Source organism: Antechinus flavipes, chromosome 2 (genome assembly GCF_016432865.1).
Source record: "Antechinus flavipes isolate AdamAnt ecotype Samford, QLD, Australia chromosome 2, AdamAnt_v2, whole genome shotgun sequence".
NCBI lineage: Eukaryota > Metazoa > Chordata > Mammalia > Dasyuromorphia > Dasyuridae > Antechinus > Antechinus flavipes.
This window is the reverse complement of record NC_067399.1, coordinates 347,719,810-347,745,850: the sequence shown is the minus strand read 5'-3', so window position 1 is coordinate 347,745,850 and position 26,041 is coordinate 347,719,810. Positions and strand designations below refer to the sequence as shown.

Here is a 26,041-nt window from a genome sequence, read left to right as displayed (position 1 = left end):
ACCTAATCTGATAGGTGTGAGATGGTATGTCAGAGTTATTTGAATTTTCATTTCTCTAATTAATAGTGATTTAGAGCACTTTTTCATGACAACATAGTTTAAATTTCTTAAATCTGAAAATTGCCTTTTCATACCCTTTGACCACTTCTTGGCTTCTCAATTGACCTCACAATTAAAGAATGACTAGTATTCTTACAAGTTCTCTATATATTTTACTTTACATTTTTTCTAGTAATAGCTTTTTATTTTCAAAATATATACAAATATAGTTTTCAACATTCACCCTTGCAAACCTTGTATTACAAATTTTTCTCCCTCCCTTCTTCTACCCTATTCCCCTAGACAGCAAGTAATACAATGTGTCAAACATGTACATTTCTTATATATTTCTTCATATTTATCATGTTGCACAAGAAAAATCAGGAAAAGGGGAAAAAATGAAAAAAAGAAACAAAAAGCAAGCAAACAACAACAAAAAAGGTGAAAAAACTATGTTGTTACACATTCTTGACATTCTAGAACTAAGTGAAACCTAGCTTTCCTTTGTCTCTTTCAATTCTGGCCATATCATGTCCCTGGAATAATAAGGTCAAACTTGCTGCACACTGTCACATCCAGACTTTCCTCTTGCTATTTAGCAATTTTTAAAGTTTATTACACCAAATTATAGCCAGTACTTATCATTTTCAGCTACTATGGAATGCTCCTCCATCTTCCTCAATTACCATGGGCTTTTTCCACTCCTTAATTTCTACCATCACTTAGATTGGCTTCTACTATTTAATATGGTTTACCTTAAGAACATTCTAGTCTCCTCAACTACTTACAGGATACCTGGAGATACAAATAGGAAATTCAACACTGTTCTTACCCTGTTATCATCATGAAAAACCGTTCTACCTCCAGTGTCCTGAACCCTTGAAATTTTTCCCTATTAAGATGTCTTTCCAACTTTTCAACTACCTCAAGTCTGCTTTTCATTCTCATAGAAACCTCCAGCTATTATCTCTCTCTCATCTTCTACTGCATCACCTCAAAACTGACTTCATTTGAGTTTAGACTCAATCATAATTTGTTTAGTAAAGATATCACCGTTTTTACCTTCTTAATCCAAACCCCCAGATCATTCTTGTTTGTTTCCCCTGTTCTTCCAGTTGAGTCAGTAAGGTCATTTCCAAAAAGAATTTTAACATAAGAGGGCTTAAGGAGAGTAGTCTAAACTGTACACTGATTTCACCCCTGCCCTTTTCCACTCCAGTTCATTTGTGAAAGCCCTCATCTCTACCTGCTGAAATATAAATTTTTTTTACTGTCAAGGCCCAACTCAGCAGCCTCTTCCATGATGTACACAGCTATAAATAGTTCATCTTGCTGATATGTCTGACTTGTCTATCAAATTTTTCCTTACATTATAGTTGTGTATATGTTGTATCATCACTACTGGACTTGAAGCTCCCTGAGCTTTGGAACTATTATTTTCTAATTTTGCATACCTAGTGCTAAACACAGGACTCATGGATGGATGGATGAATTTGCTTTCTTTCTCCTAGAGAAAGATCACCTAGATGTATAGAAAGGGCATTCTCCTACTTCTAAAGACATTGCAAGGCATGCACAGCCCGTATCCGGACACAGAAAACCACGCAGATTTTGATTCTCAAAACCTTTATTGACAGCAAAAGTCAAAGCAGCTTTAGTGTCTGGTTAAATGTGAAGGTATAAGTGGCCAAGCCATAAGACCTTTGATGCATTATTGGGAAATGAGGGCAGAAGGCTCTTAGAATAGACATTCTGCCACAGGCTGTTCAATAATACTGTATGAAACAAAGGATTTGTCTTTAGTGAAAGCAGAACCCATATCTTTCCATAAATAAATCTCAAGTATAGGATGCTGGGTGGTAGTGGTGGTGAAATATAGGTAGTAGAACCTAACAAAAACAAAGAGAATGAGATAAAAGGAGTAATGGAAATAGAGACAAGATCAGGGAGAGTGGTGATCAGAAAAGGAGGTGAGGAGAAATAAATCAAAACAGGTTGAAAGAGAGAAATAGTAGGAGACACAGTGAGAATAGAGGAAGAAGAGCACCAGACAGATCTCAGCCAAATTATTTGTATCCTCTAGAACAAAATTTCTTGTGTAGGGAATAGTGGGATGTGCTGACATCACATGGGAAGGTCAGGACCTCCTACAGCTGGTCCTTAACTTCAGGATCTTTGTCATAGATGTAGCTCCCCACTGCCCCAGTGTTCACTCCTGTTGAACCAGTACAGAGAAGACAGGATCATTAGGGCAGAACAGAGTTCAAAGAAGACTTATAATTGAGAAGGAAGCTCAGGATATTCAGTCAGGGAGGGGATGAGAATGTCCCTTTACCTGCTGAGGACAGGACTTGCCTCCCAGGAAAGTGCAAAGAAAAGGATTTAAAGTTCACTTCAAAGTGATTTTCCCCCACATCCATTTCCCCCTCCCAATAAGCTGAAAAGGGTTCTATGCCAAACTCACCTTTTGGTCCAAAAAGAATTCCATAGCAAGGTTTATGGCAATATGGTTGTCCATCATGCTAGGATGAAAAAGACAATATTACTTCATAGACCAGGAATCTTCTCCATGAAGATTTCTCTATATATCCTCCATTTAGAAAGAACTTCTCTCACACCTAGTAAGAGTCCAATTTCTACTGTGCAACTGAAGATGAGAGGGATAGTCTGAAGGGCTCATCAGGTTCTCCTGATCCCCAGTGTGTACATGTGAGAATGTGTGTGCTCATGTGTGTGGATGGAGAGGGTCTCCACTGGGAAAGTCATGGACGACAATAGAGTTCTAGGATGAAAGCAAAGAGATCTGGGCTGCAGCTGATTCTGCCACACATCTGACACACCATTGGTCTCAGTTTCCTCTACTGTAAAATAAAGACAATAACCCCTTCCTTGCTTTCCGACTTTTGTGAAGGTCAAATGAGACAACGGATATAGAAGTCTTTGGTAAACTGTGAAATAAAGTGTGTAAAGTATGATTTAAGGTGCTTCAAAACTCCTGTTTGCTGTGATTTGTCTGTTTAAATTCCTGCTCAAGCCACCAGGAGGCAGAATATGCTAAGAGAAAAGCAAGTGTGTGTAGGAGGAACTACCTTTAAAATGATTCAGTTTCCATCATCCTGGCTTATACTATACTTATGGCCCTTAGGCTGCACAATTCCCTCTGCCCATCATTAATTTCTTTCTGTCTCATACTTTTCATGTCTGATTTCATGAATTGCCTGCCCTACAGATTCTTGTGCTCAGCCCCTCATTCACCAGCTTCTACACCCAGGATCTCCTTTCTGTAATTTTGTACCTTTGTTTCCACTCACCTCCGCATGTCCACCAGGTGTCAGTGTCTTTCCACAGCGCTCACAGCGAAGGCAAGGCCGGTGCCAATCCTTTCCCAGGGATGTCACCTTCTCCGCTAGATGGGGATGGGGATAATCAGACATTGTCTCTCCAAACACAAATGCAAAGTGCCCTAAGTCAAACAACTTGTTAATTATAATTATTCTTATACATGCACTCAAATACAAGGTCCTGAGACAATCACCCAGTGTCCTGAAAAGACAAAGTGTAAGACATTCACACATATTCATAAGCGCTTTATCACTTACACACACACACACACACACACACACACACACACACACACACACACACTCACACACACACTCACACTCACACACACACTCTCACACTTCAAGACAGAATACATATTTCTAAGGTATGAACTGACATGAGGAGTAGAGAGGATATAATATAATATATAGATGGGTGGAGAACACTTACCAAAATAGACCCTCTTGTTACATCGAGGACACATGTTGGGCTCCCCAGTGAAGGTCGTGACACTGGATGCTAAAATAAGATAGTAGGGAAATAGAGCCAAGCTGCCCCTGTCTGAGACACTTCAGTCCTTCCCCAATAAGAACTCACCCTTGCTGGGCCCTCTGGAAGGGCCACTGGCTTTCCGATCCTCTATTCGAACTGGGTGCTCAATAGGGCCAGTGACAGGAGCTTCCTCTGCCCGTGGTTTTTCATAGATGTAAGATCCTGCACCCCCAATGTTTACACCTGCACAAAAGCTCAGGTCACAAATAAACATGGGATCATAGAATCATAGGTTTAGAGCTAGAAGGGATTGAAATACCATCTAGTCCTACTGTCATTTTAGAGATGAGAAAACTGAGATGCAGAGAAGTGATTTACTTGCTCAAGGTCACAAAAGTAACAAGTGATGAAGGTAGGAAATGAGGTCACATACACTAAGACACAGCTCTCTACACATATATAAACACAGATTATGTCTGTATCCTGGCATATTAGGCATTTATTAGGGACTCAATAAATGATTATTAATTGACAAGCATGGACATGATATGATGGCTTTCCCCATTATCCCCCTCTATCTGAAATGTCACCAACAAAGTGGTTGAGTATCCAAATGGGATGACCCCACCTCCTCTCTCCAAGCAAAGCACCAGTATGAGAGGGGGCTGGACCTACCGTTGGACCCAAACATTAGGAAAAGAAAGGGTAAACTTTTTTCCTTCCCGAGCCATTTTTATATATAGTCAAAGGTCATAGAGGTCAGCTAAGGAAGATAGCATTTGTGGTTAGATCATCGAGTGGTTTAAGGTCAAGAATTATAGTTTAATAAAAGGTCTCAAATAAGAGACTATAGTTTGGGGTTACTGGGTATGGGGCCAAAGGTTATTTTTCAGGTTGTGGAATGGAAGATCCCAGGATTGGCAATGAGGGTTTAGAGTCAAAAATTAGTTTAGACAATGGAGGTTGGAAATACAGTTCTTTCACATAGTGAAAGTTCAGGGATAGTAGTGAAAATTAGGGTTGTATAAGTTAGGGGTAAAGGGAGGGGGGTCACAGAGTAGGTCACAGAAAGTTCGTGTCCCTACCTTTAGGCCCAAACAACGTGGCATAGCAGGGCTTGTGGCAAAACGGCTTCCCATCGTGCTGGGGGAAGGGAATCTGTCAGTGCATCCTGAGCGACCAGAACCCCTTTATTTCCAAAGGAAACCTGGGCCCAGCATGCTTATTCAACCACTTTCTCTTCAGTTTCCTATTCCCCTCCCCCAAACCTCCCCCAATTAAGTGAATATTTTTATTTCCAATGGAGTTTAATACTTCCAGGGCATATGTGTTGTAGCCTCCTCCAAATTCTATATATTTATCAAGGAGGGCAGACAGAGGAGGAGATAAGAAGATGATGGGGGTCAAAATCTTTTGGAAAATAGCACTGATGTCACTAGGGAAACAATAAGTGGTTATCAAGGGAAACAGGGGAATGGTACTTAAAAGGATAAGGTCAGATATTTGGAGAATCAGGAAATCCCTGAAAGTTAGAATCTGGAATGACCCCAGAATGGATGGAGCTCACCTCTGCATGCCCTCCAGGTGTCAGTGTCTTGTTGCAACGCTCACACTTGAGACAAAATTTATGCCAGTCTTTTCCCAAGGAGCTCACCTTTTCCGCTATTAAAACATGGGAATAGAAAACAAGGAAATTGAGGGTCTGTCCAGTACTCTGCCACCTTTCATCATTCAATGACCCTGAATAATAATGGGAGTTGGGATCAGGGAAATCCTATTCCCACAGCTACCCATAAAACCAATAAAATCTCATAGATTCTATCCAAAGAAACAAAGACTCTTGGCTTCACTAATCATTTCACACCATTCCTATTTTAAAAATCCCTCTGTGACTAAAAATTTCATGTCTTTTTTTCATACAAATATTATGTAGCCACCTGTAACATGCTATAAATTTTGAATTAAAAAAGTCTAGGCCTTTACATTTATTTTCTTCTCATTAAACCTGACCCTTTGCTACTTTAGGCAATAAGGCAGCATAATGAAACAGTCTTGAAGCCAGGAAGACTTGTATTTAATTCCCACCTATGACACATTCCATATGACTTTAAGCAAGTCCCTTAATCTTCCACTGCCCTAAGCAACTGTCTAAGGTTATAAATTGCAGGAAAAATGTAATCCTGTAAAGGGAATTCTTTACATAGGAGTTTCCTATTCCAGTGAAATACCAGCACATATCCCTAGATTTGGGTCATGATTTTACCCTGTTAAAATCTTGTTGTATGATAGAAAAAGATACAAAATGTTAAATCATTCCTGTAAATCTAATGAGTTATTAATAAAAATATTAAATAGCACAGGGCCAAGGGGAAATACTTGGGTTCCTCTATTACAAATTTCCCTTCAAGTTGACAACTATCCTTTAACTACATTTTTTGGAGGTGGAAGAGGGGTTCTCGTATTTCAATCTTTTCTGGTTTTAGTAAACTATATACTAATTATTCCTCAGCCCATATATCTATTCTGTCCATATTTTGAGAAGCTTTATCAAATGAAAATTGATTACATTTACAACTTTTCATCAATCTACTATGCCAGAAAAGAAATGGCTAGTTCTCGATGAAGTCATACTATTTCTTTAAAAAAAAATTATCATTCTTAAAATCACTGCCTCTTAAAAATCACTTTTCTATTAAGTTATCAATTTAATATCTTAAAATTTTCTAAACATCAAGACAAAGTCATCAGTCCATATGAATTTAAAACTATGTAAAAAGACTTACTAAACTGCTCATAACGTTACTAAACAATTTAATGTTGACCTATCCAGTACAAGGTGATCAACAACAGAAAGAAAAGTACCATAGAGGAAACTCAAAGTAACACTTTTTGATAGCAAAAAAGCAAAAGGGAATGTCCATAATTTGGAGAATGGTTGAACAAAACCTATTTATATATATATCCTATATATTGCAGGAATATATATATATATATATTCAGTATATAAATATATTACTACATTACAAGAAAAAAAATCTGAAAAATTCAAAAATTTGAGAAGACTTATATAGACTGATGTAAAGCAAAATAAGCAGAATCAAGATAAAATACAAATCTGATCCCAATCATGTAAAAGAAACCATACTAAAAGACATTAGAACTGATATCAATCTGGACTCCAGAATACTATGGATGAAAAATAGCTCCATCTTCTTGGTAGAAAAGTAGCTGGCCATAAGTACAGAATGAGGCGCATATCGTCAGATGTGGTAAATGTACTTTTTTCCCCATTTCTTGTACTTCCTTATTAAAATAGAAGATTCTATTGGAAGACTAGTATTGGGAAATTTCAGCACTTTTTTTCTTTAAGTATTAAGTTTTTTAAACGAACAAAAAAATTAGTGTGAAAAAGATCTTGGTATTTTAATAGACTACAAGCTCAATGGGAGTTAACAAGAAAATATGACATTCCAAAAAAGTCAAGGACAAGAGATATCCTGCTGTGCTCTGGTCATCTGGAACACTGTGTCTAATTATGGATACATCTTAGGAAGTACACTGAAAAACAATCAGTCCAGGAATTGTGAAAGACACAAGGCATTGTTCAAAGGAACAGGGAATGCTTAGGCTGAAAAACAAAAGTCCTTAGGAGATACTCTTACTAAAGAGCGTTAAATAAATGTTAGATAACCATCGGGTTGGCTATATTGTTGCAGAGTATTTCCATTCATGTATAGGTTGGACTAGGTAAAATCATTTCTCAATTCCATGTGGGACTACAAGCCATGTTTTGGGAAGGTAGTCTAATTGGACTGTGGAATGACATGAGATAAATCAGGAAAGGCAGAAACCATGGGCTTTTAAGTGAGAAGTAATGTATCCATTGCTATACATTAAAAAATTATTCTGGTAGTGACATGAAGGATTACGCAATAATTCATTGCTCTCCCATCTCACCTTCTTAAGAGTTTTCCTTGCCCATTCCAGTCCCTAAGTGATCACAAATCTCTTACAATCCTCTAAATCCTTTAGCATTTACAGTCAAGTCCTGCATCTGGTCTTCATTCCAGCCTGGCCTGTGTCTTTTGGAGCCCAAGTAAACCCAGTCTCCCCAACCAGACGAGCTAGGGAACACAGCTGGTGCCATCCACCTGCCCAAAATCCTGAATCCCTAATGATACTGTTAAATCTCTAAAACGGAAAACAACAACAACAACAAACACAAAGCTATTCATGAAAGGAGGCAGAGAAAAAAAAGCATCGACTTTGGGAGGATAGAAGACAATAAGGATGTGCGATTGTTAACAAAATAGCTGCAAACATCTGGATCATGAGGCCACTGATGCCCCTAGGCCAATAGTCAGTCAAAGGAAATAAGGCCCTTTCATTTGGGTTCCCCCAAATTTTGGACAAGGAAGAAATGCAGATGAACATCCCCTCTCCTCAAGGTCCCCTTACATACTTTTTGCCATATGAGCAACAAACAGTCTAGAGAGGAATTCCAACCTCCCTTTTTTCCAGCTGAGCTGGATCTGGGGATTTCCTTTCCTATCCCTCTTAATGGCTTGAGAAAGAGAAGAGAAAGGAGAGACCATGCCTAGCATAGTCTATATTTAGTTCTCAATTTCCTGTTGGATAATAGACATTGCTTTCTCAGCCTGGGAGTGAGGGAAGGAAGAAAGGAGGGGCTCCTTCCCTCTCCCATTCTCTGTCAAGGTGATGAGAGAGGCCAGGCACAACAACAGCTTTCTTCCAGCTCAGTAGACAGGAGCTGCCTCCCTCGGCGCTCCTTCTTCCTCCCACACCCACTCCGTGAATAGTTCCAAGATAGGAGCAGAGGCCAGGCACCTCCCCCAGACCGAGCCAATGAGTGAATCAGGGCTTTGTTTGGGGAGTTGGTAGAGATGAGAGGAACAGCAGACAGACTGATGAGTGATAAGGAGTGAGACCTGCTTCTCATACCCAGATATTTGGTCAATTTCAGAATAGCTACTAAACTCACTCCAGAGAGGGAACCACTGTCACACTGTCTTATTTTAGATTTCATTTCTTTCCTCTCACTCAAGGGTTCCTAGTACTTACACTCTCATTGTTCTAGAAGTCTAAGGTCCTCACAGAAAGGGAATGGAGGTAAAGTATCCTCCATAAAGAGGATACTTCAGAGCTGGGATGGAAGAGAAAGGGGACTCTGACTTCCACAAAGAATCCAAGGATTCTGCCACACTGAGTCAATTCCCAAATGATCGGCTGCCTCTTTATCTCCCTCCCCCCCCCCCTTCCCACTCCCTTCTCCCACAGGGAACATCTGTTCTGATTTCTCCTCCACAAAAAAATAATTCTTTTAAAGGATCCTTTTGTGTAGAGACTAGAGGTTTGTCGGGGGAGAGAGGATGGATAGCTATATATCTCTGTAACAGAGGGAAAACAACCAAACTACATAAATATTAGAGAGTTAAAGTATATGATCAGGAAGAAGGCAGCAAGGAATTCAGATGGAAAGCAAGGGAAGAACATTCCATAATTGATGCCTGAAAAGAATTATTTAGTACTGCTGACCTTGAATAAGTAAAAAGTGACAGCCTATAGAATACAATGCTCATTTGTGAGTATTCAAAGAATACTCAAGCTGTCAGAATAATTTACATTTCATAGCTGTTTAAGGCTAACAACATCCTCTTTGAGGCTGGCAATACTGTGTTATCTCCCTCTGACATGAGAAAACTCAGAGCTAATAACAGATTTAGGGCTAGAACCCAAGTATACTATCTTCTTATCTCTGTTCTTTCCACTCTCTAGGCCGAGGCAGAAGCCTAATCTCCATTCTGACCAGTAAAGTTTGTGAGCAATATTTCATGTGCCAGCCTGTCTAGATAGGAATAAAAAGTGAGGAGAGATAAGAGTCCCAAACCAGAAAAAGGTGACATGAATAGATAGGTAGGGATGTCACTTCAGATACAATCAAATAGATTAGGTGGAATGTCAGTTGAAAAACCAGTAGAATAAGAAGGTAACAAATCTAAACTAAGGTATTTTTTATGTGACAGAATCAGGATCATTAGATCCTGACCTCATAGGGCTGCCTATGGAAGTCACAGAAAAAGAATCTAGTACCACAACAGGTATCTGTGTGGATCTAAAGAATAGTTTGGCAACTAGGTGACATAGTGGATAGTGCACCAAACCTAGAATTAGGAAGACTCATCTTCCTTATTTCAAATCTTGCCTCTGATACATACTAACTGTATGACCCTAGGCAAGTCATTTAACCCTTTCTGCCTCAGTTTCCTCATCTATAAAATGAGCTGAAGAAGGAAGTGGTAAACTACTCCAGCATTTTTTCTAATAAAATACCAAATGGGGATCACAAAGAATTGGACACAACTGAAAATGATTGAATAACAAATAACAGTTCAGGGTTCATTTCTATCTGGTCATAAGGTCTCATTTCATGCACTCGCCTACTAAATTTGAGCAGGTATGAGCATATATGAAGAGTTCTGAGTTGGTCTGTTGATGAGATCATGGTAGAGCTTCTGGATTCAATGCAGAGAGGATTTGTTCATTCTCCAGAAAAAAACCATCCCTCAAGTACAGATGACAAAAGTGAGACACCCAGATGAATCATACCTTATTTTGGAAAAACTCCCTAACAATCATTTCGTAGTGGAGGTAATTATAAGCAGTGAAATTACACACCCTCAGACTGAGCAGAGTTCTAGAATAAGCAGGGAAAAGAAATTTCAGAGAAGATAAACTAGAGGAAAGTGTCCTGGATTTACTAGTCTGATAAAGGCAAAGACTTCATTCGATCTAGGGAGAACAGCTTGGGAATGAAGACAAAGACACACTATTCTTATGTTTGCAATATGCATCTGCATTTTGAGAAATGGTGCCTGTGCACTGAAGAAATCTGTTGGACTGGGATTATGATAAGTTCCTCAGATTCAAGGAAGCAAAAGTTCATTGAAGTAAGAACATGAATAGATTTTTCTTCATTTCTTTGCTTCTGGCTAGACTCCTAAATTCTAGGCTGAGGTCAGGTCTTGCAAGCAACTTAATGGTACAAAATGAAAGAATGGACCAGTCAAAAAGAATCAAAAGTTTTGGAGCACAGACACACTCATCTCTTTATCATTCTTCACATTCCTGTACCGACCCTCCCCCCCCAATTGTGGTTGTTACTAATAGCCATTAGCCCACTAACCCTTATCCCCACTCTCACACAAATACATCCCTCCCACCTGAAACCATTCTTCTTTCCCTTTCATCAGACATATGGAGTTCAAGCCTTTATTATGTCAGGAAACCAGAAGATGCAACTGGAGATTTTGACACTTGCTGCCCACTTTCATTAGGATCAGCTCTCTTCTTTCCCTTGCTTTTCCCCACTCCTGTGCCAACATACAACCACCCCCAAGCAAAGGGATAGGCTTCCTCTCCCCGTTTCTCTAATTTTGGCATGGCCCATAAGCTCCATGAGCATATATTCCCGATTCTTCCTGACAGGTCCTTCTGCTTCAGGGCCAGAAGCCACAGCACACAAATCCCTCCACCCAGAAGAAACAATGTTTCATCCTCCTTTGAGAAGACCTCTTCTTCCACCCCATCTCCTGCTCAAGCAACTCTGACACCTAGGTGTATCTTTAAATGGAGGAGGCTGAAAACTGACCCAACTGGTTGAGTGAGGGAGTAGAGAACCCAATCAAGTATCCTCTCCAGCTGAGGATACAGGAGGGAAGGAAGAGGATTTCAGATTACTCAAGTATGCCTCTTCTGGAACAGAAGGTCTTGCCATGGGGAAATTTTATGTGTCTGTGTCCAGTAGGGAGGGCAGCAATGAGCTACAGGGAAAGAGGAATTAGGGAAGGAAGGCTGACACTAGAGGAAAGTGGTATGTTCCCTTTGTCTAGTAGATATCTGACCGTATTTATGAGAAGGGCGAATATATTAGTGCGATTTATTAAGTATTTCTTGATGTCAGGCTTTCAATTAAAATTCATTCCCATTAAAACCCTTTTAGTTTCAGATCTATTCTATTGATACCTATGGGATAAGGTGACTGAACCATGCATGTTCCTATTCATTCGTGTTTTGTCTCTATCCTCAAGTGATTGAAATTAGGGGGAACTGAAAGGGGAAAAAAGAGAAACGTGCTAAACTAGTCGACGAATTAAGGTGAACAAGGTCGAAGACAAAGAACTAGGTAGGAATAGTAAGAGGGCTTGGGCTTGGAAGAAGGTGAATAATCCTGGAGCAGTCTGGAGCCATAGGAATCTAGGGAAATCGATGGGTGGGGTTGTGTCTGTGTAGAACGGCCTCCCCCAGGTTCTCAAAAACATGTTCTCAGATTCAGGAACTAAGGGATTGGGAGAAAAAGATAGCTACCCAGCCTAGCTTTGGAGCAGAAATCCGGGTGACCACCACTCCTTAGGGGTTCCAACAGCTGCTGGAATAAGGATGTGCGGGTTAAGATCCAGGAATGCCCGCTCTCGCATGCCCACACCTGATCCTAATACCGATTTCCTGGGACTACATCTACACAGATCTCAGAGCTCAGCGTGCAAGGAGGGGTTATGAGAGGTCAAAATCTTAGGAGAAACAGACTCCCCAAGTTGGGCTGCAGCTGCAGAGGTGGGGGTCCTGTTCATCTGGGTTAGACAACTGGTGCGTGATGAAGAGGGGCAAGCAACTACTCTCTTAGGCCCTCCATTGAGAAACCCGCAGAGAAAGAGAGATCCTAACCCCAAAGCTTGGCGCCGGACATAGCCCCCGCCCTGCCACCGCGCCCTCCTGGGGCCGAGTCTCCGTCCGCTGGGCTTGAGGACCGTGGAGAAGGAATGCGAACAAGAAGGCTCTGAGGGTCTTTCAGCAGCTATCCTTGGGGAAGGGAGCGAGGAGAACTCACCGAAGTACACGGTTTTGTCGCACTTGGAGCATTTGGAGGCCATGGTCCAGGGCTGGATCCCTCTGTTCATCCACAACCCCAGCTCCCCACGTTCCCACCCAAGGCTCGCCTCGCCCCGCCCAGGTCGCTGTCCCGCCCCTTCCCGGGAACGACCATAGGCGGGTCCTTTTCTCAGCTCCCCTCATCCCAGTAAGCCCTAGTGGAGGGCGAAGGGGAAAATACCGGTGGAGGGGAGAAAGAACTTGGGGAGGGAGCTGGTATTACCTACATCCTCCCTTATCGCCAGCCCCCGGGCCCCACGAATCTAAAGTGACTTGATCCGGAAAACTGGAGTGTGGTTTAGCCCCACCCAACTTGAGGATGTTGGAAACCCGGCTGCGGTAGCCTAAGGAAAGGAGACAAGGCGTAGGCAGATTCCCATTCCTGCCGAAGGACTATGCTGAGGGTGGGCGGAGAGGGGAGCAGAGCGTGGAGAGTGGTTGGCGCAATAAACTACCTGGATTATTTTGAAACTGTCTTCCCTCATTACTTTAAGACTATGTGGAATGGAAATGGCAGGATAGTCACTCCAAGCCCCCTAAGTTTGGGGGCAGAAAAGGTGAACCGAGACAAAGTCACAGAGAGGTAGCATTATACACTCGAATCTGGAGTGGAAAGGAATCGTAACTCCTCTTCTCCGAAACTGGCTCAAACCCTCACACTCGACTCCTTTTTCTTTTGTTGCTCAGGGATTCTAAGATGTGAAAGTCGAGCTGCCCAGGACCGGATTTGGGCGGTGGCGACACCGTGCGCGTGTACACACACAAACACACACACGTCACTCCATTTTCATTCTTCTACCTCTGCCTCTCGCCTTCAGCAGCCTTACTCTCCTCTCTATAGGAACTCAAAAGAGTCACAGAATGAGAATGAGAGAAAAAGTTTGTAAAGCTTAGGAGACAAACATGGCTAGGGAGGGGCCTAGAGAGAAGGGACTATTTCCAGCTTCAGCAACAAAGAGCCAAGCACAGAGACAGGGGAGAATGGAAGCAGAGCTAGAGATTCACCATTAGGTCAGGATAAGATGCTTCAAATTCTAAATGGGATTTGATCTGTTCATTTGGAGGTGTCTGAACTAGAAAACAGCAGTTAAAAAAAACACTACCTGTCTCTAAAATAGCGTCCTGCCCTGGGGTAGGCTCTCCAAAATGATAATTTGGCCAAGATCAGATGACAGGAAATAGGAAACAGTGGCCAAAAAGGGTGGATGGAGTGCTTGCAAGATGGTGAACACTATGTAAAAGCTAAGAATCAATTAGAATCTTGGCAAACCTTCAGAGGAGAGCTATCTGGAGGGGAACAAGTCATTATTTAGAATTAAAGTCAAGAACTTATCAGGGACTCAACTCCTCTGTAGCCAATCGGCCCCAGATGCCTAAATTATGCATTGTTGATCCCTAATGAAACTGATAATCTTGGAGATGGAGTAACTTGTACTAGGGGAAAATATATTATATATTTGGCTTTTGCCAATAAGGATCATAGGAGCATTAAATTTAGAGATCATCTTGTATCCCTCTCCTTTTATATAGGGAAAAAACCCTCAAACCTCGAAGTCCAAAGAAGTTACCTGATATGACCAGGATATCACAGCAGTAAATGAGAGCAGAGATTCAAACCTAGTTCCTCTGATTCCATATCCAGTGGTTTTCCCACTCTCTTTCTCTATTTTTCCAGTTTCTCTATTTCTTGTCATTAGCACCTAAATGTAATGGGAAGGGGAAAGGTTCAAAGATAGATCTGACTTTTCCATTCTAAATTCTCAAACAATTCTGTGTGGGTGTTGTCTCTAGAACAGTTTTTTTTTTTTTTTTCCAACAAGATTGCTGTTACTATTTACAACATTCTCTTGGTTCTGCTCATTTTGATCTTCATTATTTTATGCAAAACTTTCCATGCTTTTCTAAAATCAACTTGCTCATGGTTTCTTACAGCACAGTAGTAATAATAATAATCATATACCACAACTTCTTTAGATATTTCCCAATTAACTGATGGCCTTCCCCTCAATTTATAATTCTTTGTCACCACAAAGAGAGCTACTATAAATATATTAGAACATATGGGTTCTTTTTCTTTTTCCCTGATCATTTTGGGAAGCATACCCAATAGTGGTATTGCTGGAGTAAAAAGTATACACAGTTTTATAACTTTTTGGGGCATAACTCCAGGATACTCTCCAAAAAAGATCACTTCAGTGTTCTATCAGAGTATTAGTGTCACAATTTTTTCACATCCCCTCCAGTATTTGTTATTTTCCCCTTCCATCACTTTAGCCAATTTAATATCTGTAAGGTACCTCAATTTTGTTTAACTTGCATGTTTGTAATCAATGAATTAGAGAATTTTTAAATAAAATTATTCATAGCTTTGATTTCTTCATCAAAAACTGCCTTATTTATATCCTTTGACCATTTATTAATTGGAGAATGACTCATATTTTTTAAATAGCTTTTTATTTACAAGTTATATGCATGGGTAATTTTATAGCATTGACAGTGGCCAAACCTTTTGTTCCAATTTTTTCCTTCCTTCCCCTCCACCCTTTCCCCTAGATGGCAGGATGACCAATACATGTTAAATATGTTAAAGTATAAATTAAATACAAAATAAGTATACATGCCCAAACTGTTATTTTGCTGTACAAAAAGAATCGGACTCTGAAATAGTGTACAGTTAGCCTGTGAAGGAAATCAAAAATGCAGACAGACAAAAATATAGGAATTGGGAATTCTATGTAATGGTTCTTAGTCATTTCCCAGAGTTTTTTCGTTGGGTGTAGCTGGTTCAGTTCATTACTGCTCCATTGGAACTGATTTGGTTCATCTCATTGCTGAAGATGGCCAGATCCATCAGAATTGATCATCATCGTATTGTTGTTGAAGTATATAATGATCTCCTGGTCCTGCTCATTTCACTCAGCATCAGTTTATGTAAATCTCTCCAGGCCTTTCTGAAATCATCCTGTTGGTCATTTCTTACCAAACAATAATATTCCATAATATTCATATACCACAATTTATTCAGCCATTCTCCAATTGATGGGCATCTACTCAGTTTCCAGTTTTTGGCCACTACAAAGAGGGCTGCCACAAACATTCTTGCACATACAGGTCCTTCTTTAAGATCTTTTTGGGATATAAGCCCAGTAGTAACACTGCTGGATCAAAGGATATGCACAGTTTGATAACTTTTTGAGCATAGTTCCAAATTTCTCTCCAGAATGGTTGGATGTATTCACAATTCCACCAACAATGTATTAGTGTCCCTGTTTTCCCACATCGTGCATTATCTTTCCCTGTCATTCTAGCCAATCTGACAGGTATATAGTGGTATCTCAGAGTTATCTTAATTTGCATTTCTCTGATTAATAATGACTTGGAACATCTTTTCATATGGCTAGAAATAGTTTTAATTTCTTCATCTGAGAATTGAGAATGGCTCATATTCTTACAAATAAGACAAAGTTCTTTCTATTTTGACATGAGACTTTTATCTGAAACACCACAAGGCTCTGATAGAAGAAATTAAAAAGGCTCTTACAAGAGAGTTAGAAGAAAAGTGGAGAAAGGAAAGGGAAGCTTTGTCAGAGGGTCTGAATAAGTCATGCTACTCATTAAAAGATAGAATGGATAAAGAAATCAACTTTTTGAAAAACAGAATTGATGAATGGAAAAATAGCTCTCTAAAAAATAAAATTGACTTCCGGTTAAGATGGCGGAGAGGAGGCTCACAGTTGCATAAGCTCCGCGCTTTCTCTCACTATCCACTTCATTACAAGCCTCTGAATCAATGCTTGACTGAAAAAAAACCCACAAATAGTTACCAAGAGAAGCCATCCTTGAGATCCGCCAAGAAAGGTCTGTCTTTACTGGAGGGCTGGGGCGGTTTTAGATCGGGCGCAGGCTGAGGGCAGCGGCAGTGAGAGCACGGGAGCAGAGCTGAGAGGGGGTGGGGAGTGATCGTAGCCGTCTCTGCGGGGAGAGCTTCGCTACAGGTTTGGAACCTGCAGCAAGTCAACAGCCCAGCAGAGAAGCTAAAAACACCGGGGCTGAAGAACACAACCCCAAACAGCTGGAGTCTCTCAGGACCTGGCCCCCCCCCCTTCCCCCCCCTCAGTGACTCAGCACGCTTTGGGATCTCAGAGCGCAGGCGCAGCACAGTCCTGCTAGTGCCTCACTACTGCCACCTGCAGTCTGTAGAGGAAGCTCGATAACACACCCAGCCCCCCCCCCCCCCAAAGAAAGACCCCAGTTTTTTCTGTTTTTCTTTGGTAGTTTATCTCTGATTAATAGACAGAATGAGCAAGAAGCTGAAGAGGACTTTAACCCTTGACAGCTTCTATACAGATAGAGAGCAGACTCTAAATCCTGAGGAGACTAAAAACAGGCAGTCCCCAGGTGATTCCCCAAAGGAGGAAATCATCTGTTCCTCAGCACAGATGAACCTCATAGAAGTGATTAAAAAGGCTCTCACAAGGGAGCTAGAAGAAAAATGGGAAAAGAGTCTGGAGAAAGTTAAAGAGAGAGTGGATAAAGAAGTAAAATCCTTGAAAAATAGGATTAGTGAACTGGAAACAGAAAACAGCTCTCTAAAAAACAAAATTGGCGAAATGGAAAAAAATTCCACAGAACAAAAGAACTCAATTGGACAATTAGAGAAAGATTTTAAAAAAGTGAGTGAAGAGAATACTTCACTGAAAATCAGAATTGAACAAGTGGAATTGAATGACTCGAGGAGACAAGAAGAATCAGTCAAGCAAATCCAAAAAAATCAAACAATGGAGAAAAATGTGAAATACCTTCTGGGGAAGACAACAGACCTGGAAAACAGATCCAGGAGAGACAATCTGAGAATCATTGGACTCCCAGAAAAACATGAAGAAAAAAAAAGCCTGGACACTGTCTTCCAGGAAATCATCAAAGAGAACTGCCCAGAAGTCATAGGAACAGAGGAAAAAATAAACATTGAAAGGATTCATCGATCACCCACTGAAAGGGATCCTAAAATCAAAACACCAAGGAATATAGTGGCCAAATGCCAGAACCCTCAGGTGAAAGAAAAAATATTGCAAGCGGCTAGAAAAACCCAATTCAAGTATCAAGGAGCCACAATAAGGATCACCCAGGATCTGGCAGCATCCACATTAAAAGATCGAAGGGCCTGGAATATGATATTCCGAAAGGCTAAGGAACTTGGTATGCAACCAAAAATAACTTACCCAGCGAGAATGAGCATCTTTTTCCAGGGAAGAAGATGGACATTCAACGAAGTAAGCGAATTTCATCTATTTCTGATGAAAAAACCAGAACTTAACAAAAAGTTTGATCTACAAATATAGAACTCAAGAGAAATCTAAAAAGGTAAAGATTAATCTTGGGAACTATATTTTGACTATATAGATGTATAAAGAATACATGTATACCTTGTTCTAGAAATTGATGTGGAAAGGACATTGTACCAGAAAAAGGGTAAAGTGGGGGTAGTACATCTCATGAAGAGGCATAGGAAACCTATTATATCTGAGAGAAAGAATGGAGGGGGATGAATATAGTGGGTATCTTACTGCCTTCAGAATTGGCTTTAAGTGAAAAATCTTAAGACATATTCAATCTATGGTGAAACTTCTCCCATCTCATTGAAAAGTGAGAAGGGAAAAGTAGAAAGGGAAGGAATAAGCTAAGCGGAAGGGAATACGGGAACTGGGAGGGAAAGGGGTAAGATAGGGGGAGGAACTCTAAGGCGGGGGGAGGGACACTAAAAAGGGAGGGCTGTGAGAAGCAAGGGGTGCTCACAAGCTTAATACTTGGAAGGGGGGGAAAGGGGAAAGAAGGGAGGAAAGCATAAACCGGGGTTAACAAGATGGCAAGTAATACAGAATTGGTCATTCTAACCATAAACGTGAACGGGGTAAACTCCCCCATAAAGAGGAAGCGGTTAGCAGAATGGATTAAAAGCCAGAATCCTACAATATGTTGTTTACAGGAAACACACCTGAAGCGGGGAGATACATGCAGGTTAAAGGTAAAAGGTTGGAGCAAAATCTACTATGCTTCAGGTGAAGTCAAAAAAGCAGGGGTAGCCATCCTGATCTCAGATCAAGCTAAAGCAAAAATTGACCTAATTAAAAGAGATAAGGAAGGACACTATATCTTGCTAAAGGGTAGCATGGATAATGAAGCACTATCTATATTAAACATATATGCACCAAGTGGGGTAGCATCTAAATTCTTAAAAGAGAAACTAAGAGAGCTGCAAGAAGAAATAGACAGTAAAACTATAATAGTGGGAGATCTTAACCTTGCACTCTCAGAATTAGATAAATCAAACCAGAAAATAAATAAGAAAGAAGTCAAAGAGGTAAACAGAATACTAGAAAAGCTAGATATGATAGATCTCTGGAGAAAATGTAATGGAGACAGAAAGGAATACACTTTCTTTTCAGCAGTTCATGGAACCTATACAAAAATTGACCATATATTAGGACATAAAAACCTCAAACTCAAATGTAGTAAGGCAGAAATAGTAAATGCATCCTTTTCAGACCACGATGCAATGAAAATTACATTCAACAAAAAAGCAGGGGGAAGTAGACCAAAAAATAATTGGAAACTAAATAATCTCATACTAAAGAATGATTGGGTAAAACAGCAAATCATAGACATAATTAATAACTTCACCCAAGAAAACGATAATAATGAGACATCATACCAAAATGTATGGGATGCAGCCAAAGCGGTAATAAGGGGAAATTTCATATCTCTAGAGGCCTATTTGTATAAAATAGAGAAAGAGAAGGTCAATGAATTGGGTTTGCAATTAAAAATGCTAGAAAAGGAACAAATTAAAAACCCCCAGTCAAACACTAAACTTGAAATTCTAAAAGTAAAAGGTGAGATCAATAAAATTGAAAGTAAAAAAACTATTGAATTGATTAATAAAACTAAGAGTTGGTTCTATGAAAAAACCAACAAAATAGACAAACCCTTAGTAAATCTGATTAAAAAAAGGAAAGAGGAAAATCAAATTGTTAGTCTTAAAAATGAAAAGGGAGAACTCACTACTAACGAAGAGGAAATTAGAGCAATAATTAGGAGTTACTTTGCCCAACTTTATGCCAATAAATTCGACAACTTAAATGAAATAGAAAAATACCTCCAAAAATACAGCTTGCCCAAACTAACAGAGGAAGAAGTAAATATCCTAAACAGTCCCATCTCAGAAAAAGAAATAGAACAAACTATCAATCAACTCCCTAAGAAAAAATCCCCAGGACCAGATGGATTTACATGTGAATTCTACCAAACATTTAAAGAACAATTAACTCCAATGTTATATAAACTATTTGAAAAAATAGGGATTGAAGGAGTCCTACCAAACTCCTTTTATGACACAGATATGGTACTGATACCTAAACCAGGTAGGCTGAAAACAGAGAAAGAAAATTATAGACCAATCTCCCTAATGAATATTGATGCTAAAATCTTAAATAAAATATTAGCAAAAAGATTACAGAAAATTGTCACCAGGATAATACACTATGACCAAGTAGGATTTATACCAGGAATGCAGGGCTGGTTCAATATTAGGAAAACTATTAACATAATTGACTATATCAATAACCAAACAAACAAAAACCACATGATCATCTCAATAGATGCAGAAAAAGCATTTGATAAAATCCAACATCCATTCCTAATAAAAACACTTGAGAGCATAGGAATAAATGGACTTTTCCTTAAAATAGTCAGGAGCATATATTTAAAACCATCAGTAAGCATCATATGCAATGGGGAAAAACTGGAACCTTTCCCAGTAAGATCTGGAGTGAAGCAAGGTTGCCCACTATCACCATTATTATTTAATATCGTATTAGAAACACTAGCCTCGGCAATAAGAGTCGAGAAAGATATAAAAGGAATTAGAGTAGGCAATGAGGAAACCAAACTATCACTCTTTGCAGATGATATGATGGTATACCTAGAGAACCCCAGAGATTCTACCAAAAAGCTATTGGAAATAATTCATAATTTTAGCAAAGTAGCTGGCTACAAAATAAATCCCCATAAATCCTCAGCATTTTTATACATCACCAACAAAACCCAACAGCAAGAGATACAAAGAGAAATTCCATTCAGAATAACTGTTGATACCATAAAATATTTGGGAATCTATCTACCAAAGGAAAGTCAGGAATTATATGAGCAAAATTATAAAAAAGTCTCCACACAAATAAAGTCAGACTTAAATAATTGGAAAAATATTAAGTGCTCTTGGATCGGCCGAGCGAACATAATAAAGATGACAATACTCCCTAAACTAATCTATTTATTTAGTGCTATACCAATCAGACTTCCAAGAAAATATTTTATTGATCTAGAAAAAATAACAACAAAATTCATATGGAACAATAAAAAGTCGAGAATCTCAAGGGAATTAATGAAAAAAAAATCAAATGAAGGTGGCCTAGCTGTACCTGATCTAAAATTATATTATAAAGCAGCAGTCACCAAAACCATTTGGTATTGGCTAAGAAATAGATTAGTGGATCAGTGGAAAAGGCTAGGCTCACAAGACAGAATAGTCAACTATAGCAATCTAGTGTTTGACAAACCCAAAGCCCCTAACTTCTGGGAAAAGAATTCAATATTTGATAAAAACTGCTGGGATAATTGGAAATTAGTATGGCAGAAATTAGGCATGGACCCACACTTAACACCATATACCAAGATAAGATCAAAATGGGTCTATGACCTAGGCATAAAGAACGAGACTATAAATAAATTAGAGGAACATAGAATAGTTTATCTCTCAGACTTGTGGAGGAGAAAGAAATTTGTGACCAAAGATGAACTAGAGACTATTACTGACCACAGAATAGAAAATTTCGATTACATCAAATTAAAAAGCCTTTGTACAAATAAAACTAATGCAAACAAGATTAGAAGGGAAGCAACAAACTGGGAAAACATTTTCACAGTTAAAGGTTCTGATAAAGGCCTCATTTCCAAAATATATAGAGAACTGACTCAAATTTATAAGAAATCAAGCCATTCTCCAATTGATAAATGGTCAAAGGATATGAACAGACAATTTTCAGAGGATGAGATTGAAACTATTACCACTCATATGAAAGAGTGTTCCAAATCATTATTGATCAGAGAAATGCAAATTAAGACAACTCTGAGATACCACTACACACCTGTCAGATTGGCTAAGATGACAGGAAAAAATAATGATGAATGTTGGAGGGGATGCGGGAAAACTGGGACACTAATGCATTGTTGGTGGAGTTGTGAACGAATCCAACCATTCTGGAGAGCAATCTGGAATTATGCCCAAAAAATTATCAAAATGTGCATATCCTTTGATCCAGCAGTGTTTCTATTGGGCTTATATCCCAAAGAAATACTAAAGAAGGGAAAGGGACCTGTATGTGCCAAAATGTTTGTAGCAGCCCTGTTTGTAGTGGCTAGAAACTGGAAAATGAATGGATGCCCATCAATTGGAGAATGGCTGGGTAAATTGTGGTATATGAATGTTATGGAATATTATTGTTCTGTAAGAAATGACCAGCAGGATGAATACAGAGAGGCTTGGAGAGACCTACATGAACTGATGCTAAGTGAAATGAGCAGAACCAGGAGATCATTATACACTTCGACAACGATATTGTATGAGGACATATTTTGATGGAAGTGGATTTCTTTGACAAAGAGACCTGAGTTTCAATTGATAAATGACGGACAAAAGCAGCTACACCCAAAGAAAGAACACTGGGAAACGAATGTGAACTATCTGCATTTTTGTTTCTCTTCCCGGATTATTTATACCTTCTGAATCCAATTCTCCCTACGCAACAAGAGAACTGTTCGGTTCTGCAAACATATATTGTATCTAGGATATACTGCAACATATCCAACATATAAAGGACTGCTTGCCATCTAGGGGAGGGGGTGGAGGGAGGGAGGGGAAAAAAAAATCGGAACAGAAATGAGTGTAAATATAATGTAATTATTAAATAAAAAAATTAAAAAAAAAAAAATAAAAATAAAATTGATGAAATGGAAAAAATTCCATAGAACAAAACAACTCATTTAAAAATTCAATTGGACAATTACAAAAAGAAACAAAAAAGCAATTGAAGAAAATAATTCATTAAAAATCAGAATTGAACAAATGGAAATGAATGACTTGAGGAGACACCAAGAATCAGTGAAGCAAAAGCAAAAAAAAGAAAAAATAGAAAAAACTCTTAAATACCTACTTGGGAAAACAACAGACCTGGGAAATAGATCTAGGAGAGATAATCTGAGGATTATTGGACTTCCTGAAAATTATGATGAAAAAAAGAGCCTAGACACTATTTTTCAGGAAATCATCAAAGAGAACTGCCCAGATGTTATAGAAACAGAGGATAAAATAGACATTCAGTCTAAAATCGAATTCATCGATTACCTACTGAAAGAGATCCCAAAATCAAAACTCCAAGAAATATTATGGCTAAATTCCAGAACTATCAAACTAAGGAAAAAATACTATAAGCAACTAGGAAAAAGACAATTCAAATATAGAGGAGCCAGTGTTACTCAGGATCTAGCAGCATCCACATTAAAGGATCAAAGGGCCTGGAATCTGATATTCCAAAAGGCTAAGGATCTTGGTATGCAGCGAAGAATAACTTACCTGGCCAAAATGAGCATTTTTTTTTCCCAGAGAAGAAGATGGATTCAATGAAATAGGTAAATTCCATCTATTTCTGATGAAAAAAACTGGAACTAAACAAAAAGATTGACCTCCAAATATAGGACTCAAAAGAAACATAAAAAGAAATCTTGGGAACTATATTTCTGTTATGAGTATACATTAAGAGTACATGTATAATTTTGTTTTATTGTTAAATTTAAAAAAAAGAAGCTAGAGGTGGAAAGGAAATTGTACCAGAAGAAGGGAAAAGTGGGGGTACTACATCTCATGAAGAGGCAAAGGAAATCTATTATATCTGAGGGAAAGATGGGAGGGGATCCAACTTTTTCCTTCTCTCCCTTCACCTCTTCTCCTAGATGTATACATGTTAAACATGTTATAGTATTTCCCAGATACAATATATGTGTGCAGAACTGAACAGTTCTCTTGTTGCACAGGAAGAATTGGATTCAGAAGGTAAAAATAACCTGAAAAGAAAAAGAAAAATGTAAATCGTTCACACTCATTTCCCAGTGCTCCTTCTCTGGCTGTAGCTGATTCTGTCCATCATTAATCAATTGGAACTGAATTAGATCTTCTCTTTGTTGAAGAAATCCATTTCCATCAGAATACATTCTCACGCAGTATCATTGTTGGAGTGTATAATGATCTCCTGGTTCTGCTCATTTCACTCAGCTTCAGTTCATGTAAGTCTCTCCAAGCTTCTCTGTATTCATCCTCTGGTAATTTCTTTCAGAACAATAATATTCCATAACATTCATATACCATAATTTACCCAACCATTCCCCAATTGATGGGTATCCATTCATGTTAAAGTTTCTAGCTACCACAAAAAGGGCTGCCACAAACATTTTGGCACATATAGGTCCCTTTCCCTTCTTTAGTGTCTCTTTGGGATATAAGCCCAGTAATGACACTGCTGGATCAAAGGGTATGCACAGTTTGATAACTTTTTGGGCATAATTCCAGATTGTTCTCCAGAATGGCTGGATATATTCACAATTCCACCAACAATACATCAGTGTCCCAGTTTTCCCGCATCCCCTCCAACATTCATCATTATTTTTTCCTGTCATCACAGCCAATCTGACAGGTGTATAGTGGTATCTTGGAGTTGTCTTAATTTGCATTTCTCTGATCAATAGTGATTTAGAACACTCTTTATATGAGTGGAAATAGTTTCAATTTCATCATCTGAAAATTGTTAGCCTTTGACCATTTATCAATTGGAGAATGGCTTGATTCCTTTAAATTAGAGTCAATTCTCTGTATATTTTGAAAATGAGGCCTTTAACTGTGAAAATATTTTCCCAGTTTGTTGCTTCCCTTCTAATCCTGTTTGTATTAGTTTTGTTTATACAAAGGCTTTTTGATTTGATATAATCAAAATTTTCTATTTTGTGATCAATAATGATTTCTATTTCATCTTTGGTCACAAATTTCTTCCTCCTCCACAAATCTGAGAGATAAAGTATCCTATGTTCCTCTAATTTGTTTATAATCTCATTCTTTATGCCTAAATCATGGACCCATTTTGATCTTATCTTGGTGTACGGTGTTAAGTGTGGGTCCATGCCTAATTTCTGCCATACTAATTTCCAATTTTCCAAGCATTTTTTTGTCAAATAATGAATTCTTATCTGAAAAGTTAGGATCTTTGGGTTTGTCAAACACTCCATTGCTATAGTTGACTATTTTGTCTTGTGAACCTAACCTGTTTCACTGATCAACTAATCTATTTCTTAGCCAATACCAAATGGTTTTGATGACTGCTGCTTTATAATATAGTTTTAGATCAGGTATAAGTAGCCCACCTTCATTTGATTTTTTTTTTTCATTAATTCCCTTGAGATTCTCGACCTTTTGTTTTTCCACATGAATTTTGTCGTTATTTTTTCTAGATTATTAAAATATTTTCTTGGGAGTCTGATTGGTATAGCACTAAATAAATAGATTAGTTAGGGAGTATTGTCATCTTTCTTATATTCTTATATATATGAGTGCCTTCTTTCTTATGGTGTTTTTCTGTTTAAGAAATTAGGTTAGGGGCAGCTAGGTGGCTTAGTGGATAGAGCACCAGCCCTGAAGTCAGCAGGACCTGAGTTCAAATCTGGTCTCAAACACTTAGTAGCACTCCCTAGTTGTGTGACCCTGGGCAAGTCAATTAATCTCAACTGCCTCAGGAAAAAAAAAAATTAGGTTAGTCTAACTATATGCTCTCCCAACTCTATTTCATATTTGCCACTAATTAGAAGAGGCAAAAACCTCTTTTGCCTGCCTTTTGCCAAAGAGAATTGCCATTGTGAATTTGTCACATGTTTATTTCAAACTGGAAATTGATACTTTGACCCCATCAGTAATAATTTAATTTTTTTCTCTTTTTAAAAATTCCTATTAACCAATGATTTATCTGTTTTTCATAAAACCAACTCCTGGTTTCATTTATTAATTCAATGGTTTTCTTACATTCAATTTTATTAATCTCATCTTTAATTTTTAGGATTTCCAATTTGGAGTTTAATTAGGGATTTAAAA

The 26,041-nt window shown here is 38.7% G+C and overlaps 1 protein-coding gene across 2 annotated transcripts; it reads right to left on the bottom strand.

Annotated features, from left to right (window-relative positions):
- Window positions 1-1,648: 1,648 nt before the first annotated feature.
- CRIP2 (cysteine rich protein 2) lies at window positions 1,649-13,097 on the bottom strand. 2 transcript variants are annotated; one of them, XM_051978025.1, is made up of 8 exons: window positions 12,761-13,097; window positions 5,423-5,517; window positions 4,941-4,998; window positions 3,961-4,098; window positions 3,814-3,882; window positions 3,351-3,445; window positions 2,504-2,561; window positions 1,649-2,254 (listed from the first exon to the last, which is right to left on the bottom strand). In XM_051978025.1, the coding sequence occupies exons 1-8, from the start codon at window positions 12,828-12,830 to the stop codon at window positions 2,187-2,189; spliced, it is 651 nt and encodes a 216-aa protein (XP_051833985.1). In that variant the 5' UTR covers window positions 12,831-13,097; the 3' UTR covers window positions 1,649-2,186. The 2 variants fall into 2 exon arrangements, with proteins under 2 accessions (XP_051833985.1, XP_051833986.1); XM_051978026.1 differs by lacking the exons at window positions 4,941-4,998; window positions 12,761-13,097.
- Between the last annotated feature and the right edge of the window lie 12,944 nt (window positions 13,098-26,041).

What these genes read in the sequence shown, in the direction of transcription:
- CRIP2 (XM_051978025.1), bottom strand. Translation starts at nt 12,830, where the DNA reads ATGAACAGAGGGATCCAGCCCTGGACCATGGCCTCCAAATGCTCCAAG. An exon ending in CGACAAAACCGTGTACTTCG is followed by an intron (nt 5,518 to 12,760) that starts GTGAGTTCTCCT and finishes ATGTTTTAATAG; the next exon opens with CGGAAAAGGTGAGCTCCTTG. An exon ending in TAACAAGAGGGTCTATTTTG is followed by an intron (nt 3,446 to 3,813) that starts GTAAGTGTTCTC and finishes ATCCCCATCTAG; the next exon opens with CGGAGAAGGTGACATCCCTG.